General features: G+C 40.6%; 1 protein-coding gene across 6 annotated transcripts in view; it reads right to left on the bottom strand.

The window, feature by feature from the left end:
* rimbp2a (RIMS binding protein 2a) overlaps positions 1-26,845 on the bottom strand; it is a 43,604-nt gene that overhangs the window by 13,811 nt on the left and 2,948 nt on the right. For all 6 annotated transcript variants that reach the window (XM_028417799.1, XM_028417802.1, XM_028417804.1 and 3 more), the window contains exons 3-8: positions 23,600-23,746; positions 7,815-7,904; positions 6,088-6,210; positions 4,036-4,140; positions 3,109-3,159; positions 875-1,076 (exon numbers count right to left, since the gene is read on the bottom strand). In XM_028417799.1, the coding sequence (XP_028273600.1) occupies positions 875-1,076; positions 3,109-3,159; positions 4,036-4,140; positions 6,088-6,210; positions 7,815-7,904; positions 23,600-23,746 (718 nt within the window). The remainder of the gene's footprint in view (positions 1-874; positions 1,077-3,108; positions 3,160-4,035; positions 4,141-6,087; positions 6,211-7,814; positions 7,905-23,599; positions 23,747-26,845) is intronic.

Here is a 26,845-nt window from a genome sequence, read left to right as displayed (position 1 = left end):
CCACAGCAAATAAAGAGCAACTGTCATTTTCTTTCGCATCCTTTTGCTGATCATTGCACTGATATGGATCTCCTGTTGAAGTGATGGTAAAGCTTTGTGGCAAAGGCTGTTCCAACCCCATCAGACCTTTCCGTCTGCAGTAAATATACCTTTAAACACTAGTCCTTTGGGAAGAAACACACTTCAAAAAAGCAGGAAATACAACACAGAAAACTGCGGTCTAAGAGTGCAAACAGCTGAATTCCTTGAGGAAATTAAAATAAGTCAACAGTGTGGATCCACTGCATCAACGGGTTCTTGTGGGTTGTGAGCAATATTATGCATTAGCACAAAAGCATCACTGAGTTCAGTTTCATGTGAGGAGAAAGATAAAACAGGATTTCCAGCACTTCAAAGACCTCTGGTCTGTGCCAGACTGTATAAATCTACATTGCTGATACGGCAGTATGGGCTGGCTCTGCAGGTTGCTCTCTGTCTTGTTAGAATACTAATGTGTTAAATTACAGTTATGTCATACATCAAGCCGGTGATCAGTTAGGCTAGATATTGATCACGAATAAGCACATTAATGGTGTCCACCTCTGGTCAGGAGCGAGCTGATCGACCTGTTATGTGAGCTGCCTGGGGATTACTAAACTCTGACTGTGATTTCATCTGATCATAAGCCTTTTGATCACATATAATTTGGTAGCTGCTTTTATCATGGGTGTCTAGAGGCGCATACATGTTTTTAAATGTTTAGAACCCAGAGGCAGTAAACCTTTTAACCCTAAGAGCAAATTCTGCAAAAATATCTGAGATTAATGGTAACCTCTAATATAAATGATGTAGACTGTATAAAATATTGCTAAAAGGTGAGACTTTAGTAACCCACCTGTGTCTGCCTGGATTTCAAATCCAACAACTTGTGGCAGCTTCTTCTCTGGTGAGAAGGGGCTCTGGGATCTGGGGGTGGGATTGATTTCAAGGATTTCCACAGGTTCCGATTGTAAGCGGAAATTCAGTAGCTCTTTGGACAGCTGGTGGAAGTGTTCACTGTGCGACCTGCATTTCTGCTCCAGGTCATGAACCTTGACCTTTGACAGATAAGGGAAAGCAGAAAGTGTTGTGATGATCAAAAGGAAAAAGCAGCAGGGAGAAAAAGCCCTAGAGGTAAAGACTGAAAATACATCATGTGTTATTGTATAGATATGGCTCTTCTAAAGAACTGCAGTTTTATCTATTAATGTTGATCAAACACAAACCTAATTAGCAAAGGATCCCTAAAGAGCCATTTCTGAGCATTAGTACTGTGTCACATTGAAACCTCTAGCAGTCTAATCAAAGCATGTGGAAGTGTAGAGTCATCAGCTGATACATAACACTGCTACATTCTGATAAGAAAGCCTGAGCACTGCAAGGAGTTAAGCCATCATATTATAGACATCCTATCAGCGAGAGCCTAAGAAGATATAAGACAAGCACTGCTGGTACTCCATCTCAAACAGTTGTCTTATGGATTCTCGTTTTATATAAAATACAGCTATAGCTTCGGTGATTTGGGGAGAGGGAGGGAGATGAAACTACACTGGGAGAAAAACAAATACCTGAAACATTCTGTCCTCATTGTTCTGTTCAGACAAAAAGGAGGAAATCAGAAGAAAGAAAAGAGGAAATAAAAACAGTGATGATTGAACCAAAACATAAAAACAAGGAGCAAGCAAGGAAAAATGTGCAAACTTAAGAAAACGAGAAGTAAGAAATGAAGTCAAATGTGCTTCTCAATGGATTTGTGATATATGAACTAACTCTTTGACCACAGAGTTGAAATTGCTCTGACCTAACTGTTTGTCTGTGACTTCCTGCTCAGTGAAATCGTATTAAAGTGTTTTAGATGGATGATAACATGACCTCACTCGAACTACACTCAAAGGAGTCTACAACCTATTGTCATGGCGAGAGGATTTAGAGTGAAATGAGAAAATAATTTTAAGTAGATGAACCAGTGACAAGCATCTTAAAGACTGTGATGAAACACAGCAGGTTGGCGATTTGATTACAAGGAAAAGGTCAGCCTGAGAGCAGCTCTAATGGAACATGTGGGTCTGTAACTAGAAAATAGATAAAGTTTAAAGATTTTATGCAGCAACAGCAGAGAAAACCTACCAGAGCAGAACGGAAGGAATACAGCTATGACTGCAAGCACAAAGGATAAGCTATTGTTTCAACTCTCTGATGTATGAGTCACAAAATCTACACAACAAAATAACATTTGTTCATGTGTGTTCTGAGAATAATGCAAATTGCAAGCCATAATTTAAGGCATCAGCCATCACCCTGACAATGTATCATAATTGAGAACTAATCCATTTTTTGATGGAAATCATTAAAAGAAGGTCCAGAAACAGACAGACAACACTGAACACTGTCTGTCCTCCCACATAGTTGTTTTTTTTTTATTTAGTCTGATTAGACTTCATCTCAGGGCTATGTGGGCGTGCACAGACTGTGCTTTTTTGACATCTCTCTCCATCTCCAGTTAGTTTTTTTTTCACCACTTTAGGTGGGACACTTCGTACATTTATCAGTCTAATCTGTCCATTTACTGACTTACACGTTATTCCCAGGCCAGATTCATCCTCAGCAGAGGAGCAGTGTGCCATGATTATTAAGAAACATGTGGGTGTGCAGCCTAAAGTTAGAGGAACAAATATATATTTTTTAACACTCTGCTTGTGACAGTCTTTGTTCAAGACTTTGATCAAAAATAAAATCTCTTCACTCAATCACTGCTGCACAAGATACTGTACAACATCCATGATCCCCAGAGGATGAAGTCACCTAATTTTAATCTAATTTCCTAAGTGTTCTTCAGCTTTCAACTCAAAATCTAGAAACAACATGTACATTAGTCATTACATCTGCATAGAGAAAAAGTTCCATCTAGCCATTTGGCGTGGATCTGTCTTCACAAATCTCTGTGGTCACTGGCGCATAGGCCACAACAGCAATGTTACCTAATGCTACATGACCTGAAGGCTAAATTACTTCTGATCTGTAGCCAAACTATCTAAACATAGCACTGCAGTAAAAGTGAGTAAATATCTGTGCTTGTTCATGTTACTGTACCTCTAACAGGTGTACTGCCTCCTCATGCTCTTGGTCAGTTTGAAGCCAAGCCTGCAGAGAGCACACAGAAACACACAGTGACAGCTGACACTGTGATCACAGTCCATGAGGTAGAATAAACAGCACACAGCTGACACACTGTCAACGCAATCCACTGGCAGAGATTCACTGGTTCATCTCAGCACTAGTACTTGAAGAGATGCCTGCTACTCCTGATGGCACAGCATAATGAACTGATTTATATTAGGGTGTAATGGTGTCCAAGTACAGGCTGTTGGAGGAAGTAAAAGCACAATCTACAACATTAAAAAACACTCTTTGTGTGATTGTACAAATCACTTTGGCATGTTTGGCCTGTTAATAACTTTCTTTTGAACAAAGAGTGTAGAAATTAGATCAAAATCAAGGACGTAATTCACTGGTTTCTGTATCAAATTCTAATATTTTGATAACATATCCATCATTAGTCACTGAAGTAGAGTCTCTTTGGGACAATTTAACAATAAATTCTGTAATATGGGACAAAGATACAGCAAATAAAATGCTAAAAAGGCTTAAAATAGCATCTAATGCAATGTGTTTTAAGCTACCTGAACAACGCCTAATAGGTCATTATATCTACACACTGATAGATGTATAGCCTGTAAATGTATTGATTACATTTTCATCAGAGAACTCTTCATCACAGAAGCTTTAAGGCTGAATTTGCATTTCTAATAAAACTGCTGATTTTTGGACAGGCTTCTGAGCTCTTTACTGTTACAGCAGCAGTGATTGTGTGACAGTGATTCAGCATAAACTGGCTACTGACACATCAATAACTGAAGAGGGAGCTTTGGCATGAAGACACAGCACAAAATCAATGTAAAAAAAAAAAACATATTCAAGCTTTCAAGGACCAATGTGTGTGTTTGTTGCTAACTATACCCTTTGCAGTTGATTGATCTCCTTCTGCTTGGTGTGAAGGGCCACCAAGGCTTGCTCATGCTCTGTCTGCAACTGCTGCTTCAGCTCAACAGCCTCATGCATATGCTGGGGAGACATAGAGGGGAGGAGAGGGTGAGGGATGTTATTTAGAGATGATTCTTGACAGTTTCTAGAAAAAACTATCCAACCATACACTTTTTTTTTACTGGTGGTGACGGATAGACTTTGGAAGTTTGAACAGTTGAGCTGGTAAAATAAGAAAAGAAAAAATAGAGCCTGTCAATCCACCTGAACGCATTCAGTCTGAAACTGTGCCAAAGCAATAGCTTGGTTTCATCAGCTTCAATATAATAAATCCCCCAAATTAAAGCAAAGTATCACTTAAGCCTCACAGATTAATTCAAGCAAAGAAACTGAAGAGTTGCCTAGATGTAGATGAGTATATTGATGTTTGTACACAAAAGACAAGCAGTTGGATCAAGCAGTCATCTGCTTTAGTGTGAAGACAGGAAGCAAAAATATTTTCATATATACTAGAACTTGTAATGTATATATCTATCTCATCCACTCCATTCTCCAGACTGACTCAGACAAAGCCGTCACACATGGTCACTCGCGCTGATCCCAAATCTACCCACTGCCAAATTAGCCAAGTCATGACTATACATCTATCCACACAGTCACGACCAGCTGCCACATCTCACAGAAACAGAGTTAAGGCCATGAGATGTTTCTGTGAGTTTAAGAAGAAAAGACGGCTTAAAAAGCTCAGAAAATTCATAGTTTTCCCTCTCTCTGTTTTCTCTCTGGAAAAAAAAAAGAAAAGCTTCTTTACCTCCTGGAGTGGCTCCGAGGTGTCCTGAGCAGACTGCCACTGCTTTGCATAAGCAGGGAGATGCTCTAATCTGCAGAGGGCTGTGGTGGTGAAAACCACTCTTTTAACCCTTGCATAGTCAAACAACGAGGTTACACCTAATATTATTTGATCTACAGCAACGGTTCCTACACATGCTTCCAGCTCTACATCTCATGATAGTTAACCAGCAATTCCAGTCATTCATGCAGTGACCTGCAATACCAAAATCACTCATTTTAATTCATAAATACTGTTTGCCCCAGTTAGTATGCCTTTCCCATAATTCAAATCCCTCCAAATTCAGAAACTTGAGCCTGAATTTCACACTGTTATATGAATAAGAAAAAACAGCGTTCCATTAAAAACACTTCTATTGTGTTAATTAAATTAATAGTTCTCTTCAAAGACAATTTATCCCATGTTGCAGCCTTTTGTTACTATATCAGTCAGCATAAACATAAAAACAAGATTGACAGCACTGCACCCCTATGACTGACACATCACCTCCTTTAATTTTCTCTGAACAGTCTCCTTGACTCTGTTATCAATACACAAATGCTCCTTTTGCTGTATTGGGAAGCAGGTCAGTTTTTCTCATATGGGTACATTTCTCTCTCAAATATCCTGACAAACAGACAATCGATAGGAGATGCGGGGAGGCGAGGATTTGTAATGAGAATGGCTCTCGCAGCGCAGTGAGACTGTGTCTGATTACTATTGGCAGACCAGAACATGATGAAAAAAGAGCCTCTCCGTGAAACCAGTGACACTTCACCTCATGTGTTGCATCAGTTTCCTCCTAAAGTTTTCTTTCAGAAAACAAACACATGGGGGATGGGAATAATTCCAAAAGAGGCTAACAAATATCCAAATGTGACAAACGGTGCGAGCCAAACAGGAAGTGAACAACAGGCACAGCAACAGTGAGTACAGACTGCATGTTAAGAGACAAAAAGACAATGGGACACAAAAGGAGGACCATTTTTAGAATGGATGAAAGCTTCGCCTTGACCATGGGAGACATAGCAGCACTCTGTTTATTACGCAGCTCACTGAAACAACTTTTTACAACAAATAACGCCAGACGACTTCAATTCAGATTACCACAGAGCCCTTTTAATTTAAAGGTCTAATGTGATATTTGATTTTTTTTTAGGTTATATAAGCTAACAGACATAAATCCAGACAGGACTCACCTTTAGAACCTGTTCCAGGTTATCCACTTTGCTCTGGAGCTGGCTCCTCTGCTGCTGGGCCACGTCTCTCTCCTGGCTCACTACAGCAAAGGTCTGTCTCAGCTGGTCATAGTCTGACTGCACCTGCATGGACATGAATCACAATTGAGTCCAGGTCACGATTGAGGAGAAAGAGAAAGCGGAAAAAGAGTAAAGAGGGTTAAGTGGTTTGTTAATAACATGGATATAAAAAAAGATAATTAAAAAAGCACTAATTTATTTTTGTTTTATTTGAAGAGTTTCCAAATAGCCATTATTCTGTTTTTTTAAAGAGGAAAACAAGCATGCAACTTTTATGAGGTTTGTTCTTGCAGTAGACCTACTTTTTACATTTATGAATAGAGGCTGCCTCTTTTTTTGGCTGGAGGGTTGATTGAGAGTTCACACAATCTGAAGAGAAATTAATCAGCACATTTCCATTCAGCCTTGATGAGACAGAGCTGCTGACTTGAGCATTCTGCCTCTCATTTCTTCATCAGTCAGAGGCCTTGAGCTAAGCTGGTCCTTCTAAAGGTTGCCTCAAAGAGCTGAACCATCCCTCCTCAGCTATACACCCATCATCTCATTAATTAACAAAACAGATGAGTGCACAATAGATAAGCTTGTCTGCTCAAAGTGCACAAAACTAGACCGCAGCAAAGGAAATGAGATCTTTTATTTTGTGTAATTCAGGACTGGAGGGCTGAAGACAAAAGTGGTCTAAACGATCGCAACTGGCAGTAACATCTGAAACAAGTAACATAATAATATGCACCATATACTATCATATCATATCACTAATAACAGAATGCAGAAAGGGTCTTTCTGCAGCATTAATCAAAGAGTGTTATGTTTTTTAAACTGCCATGCAAAATGTCTGTCTGCAGCTTCTGGCAGTACGAGGACTAATACTAATAATACTTTTGAAGTGTATGGTGTATGCATTGGTTTAGCTGTTTCATTTACTCTGCATAAATAATGAATTATTGTCTTAGAAAGGTGGCAATTTCTCTATTTCTGTAACAAACGGCTGCCTCCGGGGCTTTGACATTGTTGCCCTTACCAGCCTGTCACACTCTCACACTGCATGTCTGGCAGCGCCGGACATACTTTTGCCCCACTTTCTTTTCATCTCTGTGCGCACCTTGTCAGTGCACAGATGGCATCGTTTTTTTTGTGGCACTTTAGAGCAAAAGCTCTGAGCAGAGTCCCTGGACACATGTCAAATCTGCCCCCTCTGTGAAAGTCACTATTAGCGCCAGAGTAGCTAATCGCCTACCATCACAGACGGTCACTGTCTCTCCTTCTGGGTGTGTGTTTATGTATGCAAGTGTGAAGTCTGGAGAGTAGGCAGACTGCTCCAACTAAGGCACAATAGCAGGGGAGAAAATATAACAATTCTGTGTGTATAAATGTGATGTATGACATCAATGCCCCATGCATATACCCTGAGAGGCAACATAAAGAATATAAAGCAGGAACACACAGTATAAATGATGATGATAACAAGGCTGTGGGTGTATTGATCTGTAGAGATGGATCACAGGTTCCAGCATATGACTGAGCCATTGTGTGTGTGATGTGTAGCTCCTGCATCACATATACTGCAAAATAAAATTGATTTTACAATTGAACATAGCCTGCATGGTCGACCATTGATCATGTATGTGTCCTTGCAAGACATGAGTGCAGGCTGCATATTGCCTCACCTGGTCATACTTGGATGCCTTCAGGTGGTGGTTGATCAGCTCAAGGTTCAGACGATTTTTCTCCTGCAAAGCAGCATGGAGCTTTGCTTTCTGAAAAGAGAAAGGGTGTTTTATTCAATTATGATATGTTATCTTCTTCAATACATCTGAATGCTTCACATATGGGAGCCACACAGCATAACTATGTCTTAAAACTATTGCATAAGCAAAGGATGAAAGACTCAGGTTAGAGCTGATCCGTCCCTCTATCTGAATGAGTGTGTGTGTGTATAAGCTTTCCTCTAAGATGCTGTCTGGAGGACAAAACCCACAGCTGCATACTGTCACCCTCCATTTGGTGTGTGGCATTAGGAATGGAGGGGGAAGAGCTGAAAAAGACGACAGGAAGAAAGAGATGAAGAAAAAGAGAGCAACAGGAAGCGAGAAGAGGTTTGATGGAGGAAGTAGAAACAACAATCTGAAGAGAATAGGTTGTAACATCAGAGAACTAGTAAATGATAAATAAGCGAATAGGTGCTAAGGGCTGTAAAATCTTGCCGACTTAAGATGAGATAAAGTTGCAAACCACATAAAACGATTGGAAAGAGGTATGCAGTTCCTGTCCACTCTCTCCTTAGTTCCACATTCAGAAGTTGTCATGCCGCTGGTGCTGCAGGTACTCAAGCATTACATAATTACGCCAGATTCAAACTAGGGCAATGCTCTCCTCCTATCACCGCTCTGAGCATTCAAGAGTGACTTTACTGTGACTGGTCATACCCTGGCACATAATTCCACTTCATGCTGCTGCACTGAGCTCACACTGTTGATTGTCATTCTCAGCATCCCAGCATTAAGTCATTTATTATGGCAGTCAGGCATTTACTCAAATCAGCTTTATACAAAAAGCATTAGGAGCTGATGACAGGTTTTATGTTTCTTTCCATACAGCGCTGCATCTCATTGGTCAAATAATATGGGCTGTAAATTCAAATAAAAAGGGTTATAGTTTCCAAATGAGGAATTAATACAATAACTTTTTAAATATGCGACTGATTTGCAAGAGACAGAAGCACAATCTGACATTCAAAAGATGTTTTCTCAAGAAATAAAGGAGGCCAACTATTGCATGGTAACATCTTCAGAAAGGAAGGGATGTGTAGCTCAGAGGTTTATGATCAAATACATCAGTAAAAATCAAGGAACTCAATAAACCCTGGCCAAGAGGAGGAGAGGGTAAAAAGAAACCCAGGAAGGAACCAACCAGAGTCATTCATCTCTTAGTGAGCAGGCAGGGAGACAGCAAGTGATGTCAGCGAAAGACACAATCAGACAAGACGTAGATAGAGAACAGACAAGGACAGGAAGACATGGAGACTGGTAAGTGAGTTCACTTGCTGCTTTTATTGTGTAACTCTGTCGTCACATCACATCACATCTGCAGACTACAGACCAGCCAGTCTACACAGAGCCACACCTAGCTACAGTAGCAGCCACTAATTATCTTGTTCTCCTGCCTCAGACTGTTAATTAAGCAGACATGGCACATCGTGGGGTGTCAGATCTAGATGTCCTCTGCACTGACGCCCAGGGAAACATGACTGTATAGTGGACACCATAAAGAGGGGGGGATGGAAAAATAACAGGAAAGTAATTTAACACAATTCCCCACATGAGCAGTCTCTGAGCTTTTTCATTCTTCTCAACCTGCCTTTCTGTCAGGCAAAAAAAAGTCTTCAGTTGAGAATAAAGTGTGAAAACAGAAGAAGGAGAAAAACAATGACCTTTTAGGACTTTATATGGGCCTCAGGAATGATGTCTGTTCTCTCTTTCTCCTGCTTCCAGTGAATCACACATTCACAGCTCAGCTTAACACTCGGTAACATCTTGCAAACACAGTGCTATGCTGCGAAGCCGAAGGATACACACGTTCCTGAGCCAATTTAAACCTTCAATATGCACAAATAAACAGAGCGATCTGGTTCGAAGATATGCTAATTGGCCCTTTTCTTAAAATGAAAAAAAAAAACACAGCATCTGCGCAGAGCTGTGCTTCAGTATGGCGTGCATGTGTTCATGTGTGAGGCTGTAAAATCTCAGATCCATATGTGTGTGCAGACAGAAAATAGGCAGGCTAGAGAAAGGGACCTCAACATCACTAATGACTAATTCACTCTGACAACTTCTTTCTTCCTTCCTCTTCTGTCTTTTCTCTCAATCTATGTCTTTACACGCACCCACACACACTGATGCGTGCACTCTCCCTTCCATCACCACCATGATTATCATTCTCTCCCTAAAGCCACTAATTTAGCTGCTGGCCCTGCTCTGCTCACTGTGGCCAGTCTCTAACCAAAGTCCCAAAACATTCTGTGCATCTATATGAATCATTCGAATTAAAGTGCCTGCATTAGTGTTTGTTTAGAATATCTTCTGTATAAGAAAATCAATAACAATTCAATACTAATGGCTTTTTATACAACCTGCAAGACTTCCAGTGGTTAGTTTAGCACAGAACGAAGACTGGAAACAGGCAGAAATAGCTAGAATGGTGTTGTCCAGAGCCCATCGACAGAATAAATACACAGAATCCAGGCTTTACACTGCCTGCTTTAGACCCACAGGTGGCAACAATTAGTTTTACAAAGAAGATTTACACAAGAGAGGTACACCACAGAGTGGTGTGGACGATGGGAGTGCCTCACTTTCACAATCATAGCAGAGTGTCAGAAAAAGGCAAAACCCAGCCCACACACAGCAGCTAACACACATGCACACTTTTACTAATGACATCCAAGTGTTCCTGTGGCTGCATTTGCTTTTAGATAGGAAGCAAAAATGGAAGCCCCAGTCTCTCTGCAATTGCCTGCTAAACTATTGAGACGAGCTGACAGAGGAAGAGACACAAGGCAGATTAGAGCCGGTAACTCAGCATGGAGGCCACTAGCTGTGCTACACAGTGACTGACATATAGCTCATTTGTATGTGAATGTATACTGCCCTCAGCTTATTAATGTCATAGTACAGTATGACTGTGGACATGCCACGGTCTAATCATTTTGACATCACATTATTTCCTTTATTCTATTATTAGCGGACTTGACATGTTTACTGGACATGCTCCAGTTATCTATAAATAAAACAATAACAAAATGTTTACGCTTTAATTCTCACTATTATAATATCATGCATCACTGGATCAGTGAGTCTATGAAAAGCTGTTTGTAGGTGTATATGGAAAATGTTTATTCTCTTTAGGGTATTTATCCTAAAGGGTTTCTACTGATGAGCTGTATGTAATGTACTTGGATACACTGACAGATTCAAACTGATTCATGCTGGCTTAAATATAGACGGGAACACTCGGCTTCATTTAATCAATTGTCAATGTGATTCTGCCCTTAATTGTAAAGTATTTTAGTCCTGACAGAGCTGGATTAACTTTATTTAAGGAAATGTTAATTCTCTGGATGTGTCAGTTTCTTATAGAATGCCCATGAACAGGAATTAATTGCAGCATTTAAATGTTGTTTCTTGCAGGCCAACAGAGGATTACATGCACAGGATCATGTATTTGCTTAATTTAAAAATACCAGTTTAGGATCTTAATATTAAATAATATTAAATAATATTACACTGTGATGTTTAACAAAACAAGCCTGGTCAATTATCACGAGCATGATAAATATGAGTGCAGATATTTGTAGGATGGCTAATGCTGACTCTAAATGAGATTCTTGTGAGTAGAGGATTGCTACTGTTTCCCCAAGAGGACCGCCATTAATTAGACGTCACAGAGGAAACACATTGTTCCACTTAACTGGAGATGGAAAGAAAGTGACAACTTCAGCTGTTATTAGTGTGAGCACATGTAAAGTCACAGAGATCTACAGTATGTCATTTTTAACCAATTATAATTACTGTCCTTCATATTGAATTCTTTAGAGCAACCCCCAAGTAAAAGTTAATGTGGAGCTTATTTTCAACTTTACAAACAGTGCAGGTACAGGAAGGAGAGGTACGATTTTATTCCTTCACTCTGCTGCATCAGATTCGGTTATAATATTATGATATTATAAACAGATTGCTCCCTCCACCGCTCCCCACTCACATTTGTGCTGAATGGTTTAATAGGAAGGCTAGTGTGCAGTCACATTTGTGCTGCGTGTTTGTGTGTGTGTGTGTGCATGTGTCAAATGTTGTTCTGCACTTGTGTGGTTAGAGAATGGACTAATGGAGTCAGAGCCATGAGTACTATATCTCCACTAACAGCTGCTGAAAGAAAAGTCTGTTCAGCGCAGTGTAATGTCAGGACAATGGACAGCTCCTCCAAGATTGTCTCTGCAGATCAGCACCAAAGGCATAGAAAGCTGTTCAGCCATCACAGAGTATGACAGCGTTTTGTAATTTGAGCGACCCAAGTGTTCAAAAATTTCTGAAACTTTATATATATCATTATATTATCTGCACAGGCAGAGCTGAAATTCATGCAGTTGTAGTAACATGAGGCACTGTCATGGCTCTCCAGCTAAAGAGCATTTTAAGCAAAAAGAAAGCAATGATTGACTCGGATGGCCAAAAGCAACCTTGTGTGATCATTCCCTATAGATCACAAACCACTTAGCACCAACATTACATATCCAACAGAGGACACTCCTGCCAAGGTTGATGAGGAACTTTAGGACAGTCGTACATCGACACTGTACGTCCCCACTTAAGGAATTGCTTTTGAAACGGAGGGACATTTTAGAGGATTTATTGTGTAGCATTAGCAAGGTCTACAGTGCAGCATAAAAGATGATATATAACACAGAGTTTGTCCTCTGAAGGGCTTAGAAGGTGTTTGCCTTTTTCACAAGAGAACGTGTGACTTCAATCCCACTTGATCTTCAGCCAAACATTAGCTTCCTTGGCAGACTGTAGCAAGTCTCAAGAGCATTTTGAGATCAATCGTTTATAATGCTGTTAATACTGTGCATTACCTCTGGTTTACAACACAGGCATGACACCAGAACAATGCTTTGTACTTGCTGTACGCTGCATTCGCATAACGGTGAGTTGCTTTAACCTTTAAGTTAAACAGTGTTCATATGTAGCTTTTTTGGAGTATCTGCCCTTCAGATGCGGCCTACAACCTTTGGTATTACTTGTCTTGTCTTCCTGCTTTTTATGAAATGCTTTTTATAGAACTAGCTACCACAATATCATCAATTTCTTTATATGTGCGTTTGAAAGCATAATCCGCTGACATTTCTCTAGCCTGTGTCACTAGAGGTGCCTTATTCATAAAACATTAACGAATGTGTAATCTAGTTTAGACGTGTTTGTGTTTACGTGTTAACACACACATACGTCATCATCACAAGACCTTCGATGCCATGTCTACTATGGACGCAGATGGCACTGGGTTATACCAATACAGTGAAGCGTGAGTTAAAGTGTGTGTGTGTGCATGCAAGCATAAATTAGTTGCATAACTAGCATCTCCAGGCATATATTAGCCTTAAGCTCTTCTGCTCCCACAGTGTTCCAGACCCTCCATGTGAATCCTAAACATTCCAAATCCCTTCAAAAAAATATTTATATGGCAAGAAGTACCTTGCATAATAAACACATATACTCAGAAGCCATCAAGTTAAAACCACAAGGGCTCATAACATAATAGACTAATAATTACAGGGAACCCCCTTGTCAGTGAATATGTAAATAAAGGTTTAAAAAAACTGTCTAATATAAAAAATGTGACTCACTCCTGCAGATTTAATAATGTAGATGAACCGCAGCTTGAATGGAAACTCCTACTGCCTACGCAGCCACAGATGTTTAATATTAACAAGCCTAAAAAACTTAGGTCACTGTGGCAGCCAAATTATGCACATACAAAATCTTCTTAGAGTGAAGGAGTCACAGTCTTGTGTGCTTAGTGAAAGAGTTTATCAAGAATTAAGCAGGAAAAGACTCAAATCTGTGCAAATACAAGGTAAAAAAACAAAAAACAGCTCAGCTCATGTTTTGTTCAAATGCCCAGGCTCTTGTACACCCCACTGTGCGTGAGTGTGCACATGTGAACTCAGCTGCCTAGCTGTGACAGTGCAGGAGACAATCCAGAGTTTTTAGGAGGGAGAGGACAGAGAAGAGGCAGGGAGAGGCCAGCGCTACCGTCAGGAAGGATTAACTTCTCCTCCACCTAGCACACATTCACGTCACTGTTCAACCTCTTTTGTTGCTTCTCCCTTACTCTCTGTGGTCAGCTACTGTAAACTGTAAAAAAATGCACGCTAACCCTTACCCTCACTCTTTGCACTATTTTTCCTTTTTAATTTTGACACATTTCCCTAACCAAATGTACCAACCTGAAAGACTCATGAGTGCAATTTGACTTAATGCGACACATATAGGTGATGCACCTGGACTATATGCAAAGCCCTCCAGGGAAAACTGTGTGTTCCCTTGGAAATGCATACATCCCATAGGAAACATTAGGGGCATGGGTGTGTGCATATCTTTACATGTGAGTGCTGTATATGTGAAAACTGTGGGAGCAGCCAGTGAGAGTGAAATCAGGCTCCACTGACGTGGGCAGTAAAGCTTGGAGTCACACTGATGACATAACACATTTGATGTGAACAGGACCTATTGTTCCCTCGGGCCACACAGAGAATATCAGAGAGCTGGAAAATAAGTTCTGAGGAAGATCAGTGTAATGCTAATAAGGAGCCCAGGAGCTGGTTAGGGATTACATGTGCTTGGATGGACGTTCATGCTCACATAATGCTTGGATGGACCTTCATGTTCAGAATATACAAGTGCATACATACACACACACAGTCACAACAGCACATAAACACTAAGTATACCATAAAACACAACCACTGCAAAGCCAGGGATGCACATACCGTCACATTCACATGGGCATCCACACACTCACATGACCCCAATCTGCAGCAAAACATACCGCACAAGTGCTAAATAATTTACATCTGACCCCATTGCACAGTTGCTAAAATGTACAGCACACTAACAGAGCCTCAGCAGAGGATTTCTCACCACAGTTTTCCATGTGTCTTTACCTTATAGATCCATTTCACATATAATTATAGACGGATCCCTATTCTGTTGTAAGGTATGTATGCAGGAGGACAAAAACTTTTCTACACACATCAGCAAATGCTTGAAAATACTGCAGACCACCTTCTAACAAATACAAAGGGCTGAGAGAGTGTGCACTACTGCTGGCTTCTTTCCACCATACAGCTTTTTAACCTATCATGCACTACACATCTATATGCTGCGGTAACATAAAGTAACCTTAGTAGAACAACATTAGAATCAGCTCATATGTTTGAGTCATTAGTAAACATGGTTAAATGTGCTATAAAGAAAAAACCTTCAACCCTTTTCCAGCACATTTCTACAGCACATCTGGACACAAAGTTTCTGTTTATGAGTCTTTGACACAACATGGTGAGTATATTATAGTGACTCCTGTAACCCCACAGACTCACTGGCACAGAGCAATGGGTGGCAGTTACCGGAGCACAGGTCCTGTCATGTCATCTGTATCTGAACAGGCTTGATGTCTGACATCCCTCCTTCTCTCCATCTAGTTGCCCTTGGTGTTCAGTCCACCGAGGGTTTCATCCCTATGTTTAATCATTCAAGCCCTTCCAGACACAAAACACCAGGGACTAAATGAGAGAGAGAAGAGAACAGAAGGACCGAGTGAGGAAAGATGTAGCAAATGATAGAGGCACAAGACAGGATCAATTTAGTAAGAGAACGGAATTAAGAAGTTATTTAGAAGAACAGTGAGAGCAGACTCAGGGAAGGGATGGGTCAAAAGAGAGAAAGGAATGGAGAGATGGACATAAAACAATACAGGGGGGACAGTGGGAGACAGTTAGTGATGTGGAATTAACAGGCTTTTATCAGCATGCTCCTTTGCCAAAGGGCTCACCTAGCAGTGTCATGCTGGGATTATGTAGCCACAAAATTACATTTTGAGCACTACACTATCCTACACATGTGCCAAAAATATAAACTTGTTCAGGGTCACTGAAGCTTTTAGCAACATTATTAAGACGACGCAGTAAAAATAAAGTACATCAGAGATGAAGAAGCAATCAGTTGAAAAGGTGAATCTGTGCTTACACACCTGCAACCATCTATTCATGGGAAATAATGTGAAAAAGGAGACACCATCTGCACAGAGACATAAATTAAGCCTTAAAACCTGTATTTAGACTTCAATCAGACATCCATTCTATCTCTGCCTCCTCTCACTTTCCTTCTCTGCCCCACCCTCCTCCCTTCCCCTGTCTCCCTCTGCAGTGCTCTGTGTCTTTCCTTTAATACAACTTCTGTGTATCTTGAAAAGCTGCCAGGAAACGTGAGGAGGAAATGTTCCTTTATTGTTTCTATCTCTGCCCTCCCCGCTGGCTAAGTGACAACACTCATAGCTTGTATGCTCTCAATCAATATAGCACTCACTCACATTCATGCATGTTTTTTTTTCTTTTTGCACACATTGTACACATTGCGTGTACATACACACAAACAGCAGTGGTAGGGATGAAGGGAGGGGTGACAGGGTTGCTATAGAAACTGTTCTCTTTCAAGTATGATGTGTAAGGATGAAAAAAAGTATTAACTATCATTTATCATATCTGATGCCCTCTGAACTGTTTCATTGTAAGACTGCAAACAAAGGCTGCCCAGGTTACATAGCATAGTTATAATACAAAAAAGTACAATTACACTCACATGACAGCATGTTGTATAGATAGAGCATTCCTAATGTGAAAGTGTAGTGGAGCACTAAGTGTAAGCACACATACAGCCTCTTAATATCACAGTGAATATGTGGGGGAGTGTGTATGGAGGCATGTGATCTGTGTGCAACCTTTTGCACAACTCTGTGTGCTTCTGTTAGCTCATTCTGTCTCCACATGTGTACATACATACATGTTCATTGCTACAGCCACTCCCAGCCAAGCCTGGCATTATGTAGATTGTTGCAGTTGTATGTCCGCAGGAATATTTTTGATTAGTCAAGGAGGCTGTGTTTTTGGCTGCAAGGCTCCCCGATAATCTCAAGAGAGGAGCAGGAGAGAAAATCAGTCATGAGACTGAAAACACATGTTTCATTTTCCCCTATCTTCGTTCTCCTATCTGTTCTCCTTCTTGCCCTCTGGCATCTAACTGAATGTCAGCTGGCACAGCCAACCCGTCTGCATGGAGATGAAGAAAAAGGAGGATGGTGCAGGAAGTGGACGATAATGAGATTTTGACTTCTTGAACGTTGTTTTTGTGTCTTCATAATGGGGGGGGGGCAACATTTGTAAACAGAGATGGTCAGAGGTGTCAGCTGTATAAAGCAAAACGCTGCAACATGAGCCGTCTGTGCAGCGATTCTTTGCTTCTCTGTGCCATACAGTATTTCTCCTTTAGAGTGTCACCCGCCCACACAGATATAGATTCAAACATATGCACAGTGGAGGCAACCTTAAGTATGCTCACCTACACACATGCAAACAACAAACACAACAAACAACGCCAAAGGAAGAATTCGAGGAAACTACAGCATCTATCCTGATATGAGTAATAACCAATCAGATTCAAGATAAAAAGGTTCTGAAAGGAGAGTTAGCTGCATGTTCTGTAAGAGCTAGTATGCAGGGATGGCTGTAGTATGAGGTTAAGCAACTTTTGGGCATGTAGACCTCAGTTCTACATCAAAATGAGACTTTCATAACTTACTAAATGATCTTTCAAGTTAACAAATGATGCAATTCACATAAGATCACAACATCATTTATTTCTATCTATTTGTCAACATGCTTCTTTTCCGAAATAATGGTGGCCTACTGGAAGGGGTGTGACGGGCATTCTATGAGACACTACAGCTCACAATGTCCTAAACCTGACTGTATGCACTCGTCCATGCACACACACATGCACTTACACACACACACACACACACAGAGTTTCTTCATGAGGATAAACAACCGGTAAAGCGCATCAATCAGCCACAAGCGGGTTAATATTCATCACATACACCTGGCAACCCTTCAGCAAGCAGAAACCAGGAAAAGCTCAGGTTACAGGAGCCAATATTGTCAAAGCAAGCACGCACACACACAAAGCGCAATCAATTTGTTTGACAAAGCACCATGCATCTGTCTTTCTCCCCATGTCTGTATGTGATCATGTGAAACATGTGGCTACATACTATGGAAAGATTATTTATTATTCAGAATTTCACAGCAGACAAAGGGCAGCAGTTCCCTCATCATGCACACAGACACGTTGCGTGCACATACTATCCTTACCAAGCAACAAACACACCATTAGAGCCATACAACGTAACCCCACCCCTCACCCCCTCCACACACACACACACACACACACACACATCTCCAAACAGGTGGCTCCGCTTCAGTCAAGACACAGGAAAGCTGGATGTTGCTTTAGAAGAGACAAAATGTATAAATCCCCCTCTGCTTTCCTCCACACTGTGCACATCTGTCTCCTCCTGCAGCAACTGCACAGACAGGTTTTCCCCAGCTGCTTGGCTATGCTAACCCTGTGCACTATATATAGGACTCAACAGAGCTAAATCAAACACAAATGAGCCAGTGATAAAGAGACAAACAGCAGCAGGGAAGAGAGACAGCAGAGTGGTGATAATGAATTTGTATTTACCGTGTGTGCTGGCTAGCACAGGAGCATCTTTACTGAGGTGTCGCTTACGCCTTCTTCCTCCTTGCTCTGCTCTCCTCCCTTTCTTCCTTGCTCTCTATGGGTGGGGATTGGAATTGTCAAACGGCTGCAGCAGCGGCAGCATCAGCATCAGTGGCAGCTCTGGGCCTGTCTCTCTCTCTCTCTCTCTCTCTCTCTCTTTCCTCCGCCCCCTCTCTACACGCTCTCTTTCCTGTCTTCCCTTTCCTCTCACTCTTTCCCCACCCCCGAAGACCCTCCCCTCCTTAACACCCTTCCTCCGTCATTTTCTCCTTTTCTCTTACGTGCTCTCTCTCTCCCTCTCTCCTCCTCTGCTCAATTTCCCCCTTTCTCTCTCTAACTGTATGTGTGTGCAGTGAGCTGCAGAAATCCACTCTGTTGAATTAATCAGCCAGTTCCACTGCTACAACCATCAGCTGCATCAGTAGACCACAGTTAGGAGGAAAGGTATAACAGGCAGTTGGAAATTGATATGTGGATGATAAGGATGGTTTATTGGAAGGATGCTACCGGGTAGACACCGACCCTCCTCTCCTCTGTCCCTCAATTTATGACTATAGTCATGACATTAAATTAGCAGGGTCTTGACTGATGTGAATATTTTTTTTTACAGACGTCTAATGACAATATTGACATTTATTCTATGTTGATGCATTTAAACTACTGTGCCGTTGCAGTAATGAATAAATAGGCTTTAAATCTGTTTCCATTTCATGCTGCCTAAAAGTAATTCAACAATTTCTCTATAATGCTCTGTATGTGAGGGGTTAGAACACAGACCTAAAACAAAAGTTACCTCTGTTTAGATCACTATATATCATGTGATTTTAGGATATAGTTTAGAAATAGTTGGAGCTGATACTATAGTAAGTTAGCAGGAAAGCAGTTGTGGTTTAATTTGTATATATCTGAACTGAATCTAACATGTTATGCTGCAAGTACCTCGTATTATATAATTATATGGTATCTTTGAATTTTAATTGACGACACCCTTCCGTGAACATAATGGTGAAGCCAAAGAAAAAAGGCAAAATAACCAAACCACTTGTTTATCTGCACAGAGTGTGTGCTTCATGTTAGTATTAATTTACCTCTAATGTTGGTGGCTTGTGGAACCCCAGCTGGGATATTCACTAAAGTGATTTCATGTAAGGTTTGTTAAAACACACACAGACACACACACACATATCCCAAACACAGATTTTTGTGTGAATTTTAAACATTTACATGTGGGGGCTACATTTTATCCTCATTATTTCCCCGTCTTCACAGTTTCACAGCTTTTAGCCTTTAACTACAACACAGCACACAGTTTGCTATCACACTGCCTACACTGCCTTGTCACAATGAGTAATTATATCATATTGACATCAGCTTATGTGCGGGGACTCATGTTTGTCCATGCATGTGTATGTGTGAGTGTGGGTATACCACAGTTAGCCCCTAAAATGATTTAATCCGGTTAGGGGGATTTTCAATTAATCCAGGAGGGCCCTACATTTTGGCAGCTCTATATTTTTAGCACATTTTCCTCCTAATGCAACTGAAGTCGTTTCCCGGTTTTAAGGGTAATAAGATTCAACGCTCCCACAAGATGGATTGCAAATCTGTTTCCGACGTTTGTGTCAGTGTGTGTTCTGAAATAGAGCCAACGCTCAGAATTTATTTAGCTGTTTGTCGCTGCATCTCTCAGATGAAAACAATTCAGCCATTATTCACAACTCACAGACTGAAGGCTACTGTTTCCTAGGAGGCAGCACTGTGAGGTACTTTATTAATTTCTATCAATTATGAGTGCCAATTCATTGCAGTATAAATTGCAGAGAATCTATTCATTTCAAATAACTTAAATTAAACTAATGTTCAAAATTAGGCACCATTTGTGTTTATTATGTGCTCTTTGGTGTGTTCTACAAAGGGCCAGAAGGACAAAGAGCATTTTTATGAGTGAATTATAATTATCATAATTTTGAAACTAAATTTCTCTTCAGATATGAACCACTGGGTAGGATGCACCTAATTTTAAAATGTGTGTCTGGAATAAACTCACAGAAATTCGATCATGTCCAGCCATAACTCTCCCTGATGTAAATCATATCTTTTTAGATTACTGCCAGCATGAAGCTGCACAGGCCAGGCCAGTGGCCTCAGTCAACCTCTCTTATTGGGTGGCACTGATGAGGTTAACGCAGGAAGTGTGTGTGTGTGTGTGTGTTTCCTCTTCAGAAGAAGAAGAAGAAATCATCTATTGAAATTTACATCTGTTACAATTGCACTGACTACATGCACACAAGTGAAGCGGGCAGACTTAACAGTCTTATACTAACAATTGCTTTGGTGATAGCACAAAACAAACTGTGGTCGTTCAAAGGGTTTATGTTTGTTGAGTATTGGTGCAGTAACAAATCTGAATGATTACTGATTTTTCTTACTCATTGTGCTTTGGTTGAGAAGTTTTATTTGAGTAACCAAGCTGAGCCTGCACTGGGAAATGGACTGAGGACAAATGGATAATGTAGTTATATAGAGACATCTGAAAGGTAAATTCAATTAAGGAGAGAATAAAAAATCTCAGCCTAAACACGCCTTTTTTAATATCAGCTGTTTAAGCAGCACAGTGTGAATAGTCCTGTGGGTGGTGATAGTATTATTCCAGCAGAATTACATTATACTGGACTATTATTAACCCCGGTTTGTCTGTGCATCTTTGATTAGAGGAACTTAAAGTGGAGATTATAGGGTCAGCTGAGACAATGTGCCTATTAGGGATTATTGATTAGATGTTGCTCCTCTTTGCACTGGGACAACCCATATCATCATGAGGGCTATCATCTGAGTGGGCCAGCTGCTAGCAGTACACAATTGTTGCCATAGGGATGGTGTCCAGGGAGACAGCTGTGGCCTTTTAGCAGCAGCCTCACAGCACACAGAAGGTCATTCCTTACCTAGGGTACCTTTCTCCGACTGTCCATCACAGATTGTTTCCAAGCAACCAGTCTAAAGATTTCTTTTGCTTTTTCATAGGAAGCTATTTTGTGTTTGGTGCTATTTAGTTGGCAAAATATAGCAACAGGGAGGGCAAACAGATACATGCTAAAGACACATGGGAATTCATTTTAAATGTTGTAGCAACAATTTAAGTAAAAAAAACGCCAGGCGGTGGCGGGTAGAGTGCATAATCTATCAGTATTGGACATAAAGTCCTTTATCGAAAATTTTAATGCTTATCAAACTGGTCATTACTACAGACTATTCACAGAAATTATGCAGCACAGATACACAAAATACAGCTACAGTGTGAATAATACACAACGTTTTTATATGCCAGGAAAACAATATGTAGCATGTAGTATGGCAAATGTATGTATGTATGGCAAAAAGCCCAATGGGTTGCATTTTACAATATGTCAGTCAGCATGTCTCTCCGTATGTTCTATCTATCCCACAATCCCCGGTGTTAGTGCTACAAAGAGTTTTGCCGACGCACCTGCTGCGGCTGTCACGTTAAAAGTGTGAACTCAGCCAGAATGACTGAAAGACCACTGATAAGCACAATGGATGTAAATCAGCTCATTAAAAACATCTAAGCTACAATGTAGGTGCTGAAACCTAAAACATGGAATGACCTTTGGCTTCATGAGAATACAAAATGGGCATATAACAACCTTATAAGCTGACATCAGGGATGACATGTTTGCAAACAGTTGCCTTTTTTTACACCTCCTACATATCTAAGCTAACACCCATAATGTGGCCATTCTGGTGTCCATTATGCATGAGACATATGTTTATCTGGACACTGTTAGCATTATGCACCTATTATCATCCTAAGTGCAGGTCGATGTCACCCTCTGTCTCTAAGTTATGGTGTTATTTCTATAATTATCAAGATCTACTTATATATTATGTGTTTTCAGTGTTGTTTGCCTTCTGCTTAAAAGTAATTAGGAAATCTGTTGAAGCTCAGGATTAAAATCAAACCTACTGTATGAGGAAAAATAGGACATTTCCTTATTTTTTCCTTCTGTTTCAATGCCCTAACAAAGCCCACAGAACATCTTTGGTTGAGCAAATATGTAAGAATGAATCATAACTGAGCTCCTCTCAGCATAACTGATCCACAGCCGAGCCTGTCTTTGCATGAATGACCATGATACAGTCTGTGTGAGTGAAGCTGTCAGCAGTGACAGTGAAAACACTGCCAGGCACCCAGTTGGACTGGCTCCTAGTCCTAACAGCATTTCCAACATTTAAAAAGAAAAACACATCAACGCACACATGTACACAGGAAAAAATTATGTAATGTTACAGATTTGTGTTGCTATTCGTGTAAGCTGTGCTGACAGATGCAACAAAATCTTCAGTGACAGAAGAGGAGACAGTTTACATTGTGCTGTGATTGCTCAGCTCACATGAGACATAGTGCCCAGTAGGAAAGCTTTACACATGGTGTGTGATGGCAGTGAGGACAGATTTGCTCAACAAATGAGAGATTGCAGCAAACTATTTTGGCTTATAATGTAACATAAGAAACCTGCACCATTTATGTGCCAAAACCCCATATTTAACTGTAGCACTGTCAATAAAAGGTTTGCAAACACAGACTACACCACATTGCATACTGCACCACATTATTTAACTCAAGCCATTGAGGCTTGTAACAGAAACAGCCATTATGCTCTGTCAGTAGACCCGCCCCCACCCCCCACCCCCACCGCCAGTATGTCCACACTCCCTCAAATGGGCATGTTGCCAAGACAACGGCGCACACACCTTGCCATCTGAGACCACCTGGAGGAGGCCTCCAACTGACAAATCCGCTAAATACCCAAATACATGCATGAACATACAGTGCAAACTGCTATGTAGTAGATGCAAACACACACTCACTTATACACCCCACATATCACCTTGATCTCTTTTACATCACATTGCACATGCAACGTGTCGACATAACCAAGACTGACCCAAGCGTGCTGTGTTTATAGGGGCCACACATGCTGCATATCACAAAAATTATATTCTAGTTTGTTTTTGTGTGTGTGTGTCTGTGTGAGCAATCCTACCAGTTTCCTATACTGCTGTTTGTCTTGGCGAAGTGCGGCTACTTCAAGCTTCAGAGTCCGGTGTCTCTCCTCCAACAGTCGAAAGCGACTCGCATTGTAGACTGTAGAGTGGCCTGTGGCCTGCTGGGATGAAACCTCATGTCTTGACTGCAAGATGAAAAATAAAACAAAGCAAAATCATCAGTACTGGGCACAATACAATAGCTGATACTATGCAAAATCTAACAACCATCCATGCTAACAGCTCTGTGAGGCTGCATTTGTTTGGATAATTGAGTGTGGACACAACTGGCTGCTGTAAAAAAAATTTACATGGAGGAAATAAGCACTTTAGTAATATAAGTTAAGAAAAAGGGGGACATAAGGTTACTGTCAGTCACACTTACAGCAATGTACCAGTTCTATCCCATGCGGTCAGTCAGAGGAAAGGGATTACCAGGCCTGAAAATAAAGCTGCTATACTGCTACAGGTTTTTTTTGCCTCCGCAGGATTTGCCAGTCAGTGTTTCTGCAGCTCAGAAATGTTTTTGATGCTGTAGTGTAGCCTTTGAAAGCAACACTCTGGGAACTTACTGCATATCTGTAACAGGCAGGCAGGAAGCTTCTCTTGAAGTTAGTCTTCCTTCATGGAAAACGTCAATTTGAACAATTTAGTGAGTTTTTTTTTACTGTAGCTGGCTTATTTTGGATCTGCTATGCTGTCAATCTTGTCTAAATTTTCAGTCACCTCGAGGCCACCGGAGGTGCTGCAGATAGCAAATGCATTAGGCAGCTGCTTGGCTGAGGTAAGAGGAAAGGTAGATGTACTCAGTGTGTGCCACCTGAAATTAAACACACTCTAAAGATTGGATTTTGCTATGGTAACGTTAGAAGAAAGGATTCTTCTCTATACGTTATTCTAAAAATGGATTTGTTGCTCTGCAGTCTATTTACTTTGAGTAATAAAAATGTGTGAAATGGAGGCATGTTGGAGAACTGCTATCTGAAATCCCAAATGGAGTGTATTCATCCTATTTGCCTCCTGAAAAAGCACACTTAGCAAGCCCAGCCACTCCAATTTTACCATGCTATATAAGGAAAACATTATCACTGCAGACAAAAGACACTCTTTGGTGCATTACTCTGAAGTCTGTTCACTTTTATCTCGTCACTTCTTATCTCTGCTCTCAGTCCAAAATTTAAATGTCCACTTGGAAGCTGTAAAAAAGTCAGATTGCTGTTCTATTTAGGGTTCATTTACCTTGCACCCAGACAGACCACCCAGCAGATGGCTTTAACGTACGCTTATATTATTCTAATATATCAATCAGCGTGTTAGCCAAACATGTGGTATCTGGCACACACACACAAAAATAACCAGATCCTATTGACTGTTCGCCAAACAAACACTAAAAACAAAGTTGCAGACAAGATGTCAGTTTACTCAGACAGCTAAAGCAACCAGAGCCAGTACGATGTAACCTGCCAAGCAGACAGAAAGACAGCCAGATCCACCTGCTAATACAGCAGACCTGCCAAACAGACAAGCCTACAGACAGACCCACCAGTGTAACATGGTGGACTCTCCAAGAACAGACAGAGAGATGATAGACCTGCCAGCCAGTGCTGCTGGTTTCCCAAACAGACAGACTAACACATTCAGAAGCCCATTTTGACTGAGACATTAGGCCATATGGACATCACAGTGAGAGCTGTGGACAGCTTTAATGTAGGAAAAATGAATCTAACAGAGGGGTAACTTGACAATAAAAGTCTGTGTGTGTGTGTGTGTGTGTTCCATATAAATGGGTTTTATCTGGTGATCTGGACACATCAGTTCCAATCAGTAAAACACGACTGAGTCTGTTCATTCAGTCTCCTCCTCAGTCAATCATGAGCAATGAAGACTGTGCCATCCACTCGGGAGGCATCGTCCTTGTGCTGAGGGAGACGCTAAAGCTGCTCCGACAGGAGTTGCGTCACAGTCGGGAATCATAACACACTCACTGTGCACACTGGGGTCACAGGAGATACTGACAACCTTTTACTTCTAAATGTGAGCCAGGAAGGGAGTGCTTAAAGGGAAGCGGTGCAAAATACAATGTAACATTGTGGGCAGGTGGGCTGTCTGTTCTCACCTTTTAATTTAGATTGAGGAAAACCACACAAGGCACCACGAAATTATAGAAAGACAGTACATCAATTATGTAACACTACAGTGCTTTGCTGTGTTTTCTGTGTGCTTCATGATGACTAACATGATGGTCTAAAGCATCAAACGGATTCGGATGGAACATGAGACATTAAAACGATGCGGAGAACTGTTTAAATCAGCAGATTGAGAATGTTTAAGGATGGTAGAGGGAAAAGAGAATTAATTAATATTAAAAAAATGCAAAGTAGGCAGTCTCAGAAAGAACCAGAGAGAAGAAACCCTGCAGCAACCCGAGGACTTTAATGTGTGTGTTTATTATCTCTACATTTTATACATATATCATTTCTGGTGTGGCATCTTACAAGCTGCTGTGACCCGGATTATTTATTCCAGTCTTTATTTAATAAGATCATTCTGTCTTACATCCACTCAGCAGAATACATCTCATATCCAGCCTCAAGATTTTGCATGGCAAAAAAATCACCCAGTGATACACTTAACAGGATTTAAATTTCACCACATGCAGGGCGATGTTTTTAAGGAAAGACACTATTTTGAATAAGGTAAGCCACCATATTGTGTTTAGATTTTTACACTGAAAGGCTCCTGCCTCCTTCACAAAATAGGAAAGAATAAAACTTTTTTAGGAGTAGTTTATTTAGTAGTTACACTCCATATCCTTATATCCTTATAGCATAAAAATGTGTATGTAGACATAACCAGTGAATTTTTCTGAAATGTTACAATTAAATGTATAAATTATTTGTACATGTTACATGTGCAAACATTTCCGCTACACAAAACAGAGCGATATGACAATGTTTTTTAAATGTTACATTGCTTCCAATATATTTTTGACATATTTCAAATGAACATAATAATTTGTGCTCAAAGGTAAATAACAAAATGGCAGGAAAGAAAAAGAAGCAGCCCTTTTTAAAGTATGTAAGCTAATCTATGGACACAATACTGGAAAATAACCAACAAAGTAAAATTTAATTCCTCTAATCAAAGCAAGATAAAAACATTTTAAAAAAATTATTTTAAAACACAAACAAAGGAAACTTTCTGCGAATAATCTGACCTGCTTAACACAGGCTGCAACATGATGG

Source organism: Parambassis ranga, chromosome 12 (assembly GCF_900634625.1).
Source record: "Parambassis ranga chromosome 12, fParRan2.1, whole genome shotgun sequence".
NCBI classification, from domain to species: Eukaryota; Metazoa; Chordata; class Actinopteri; family Ambassidae; genus Parambassis; species Parambassis ranga.
This window is presented reverse-complemented; position numbering and strand designations above follow the sequence as displayed.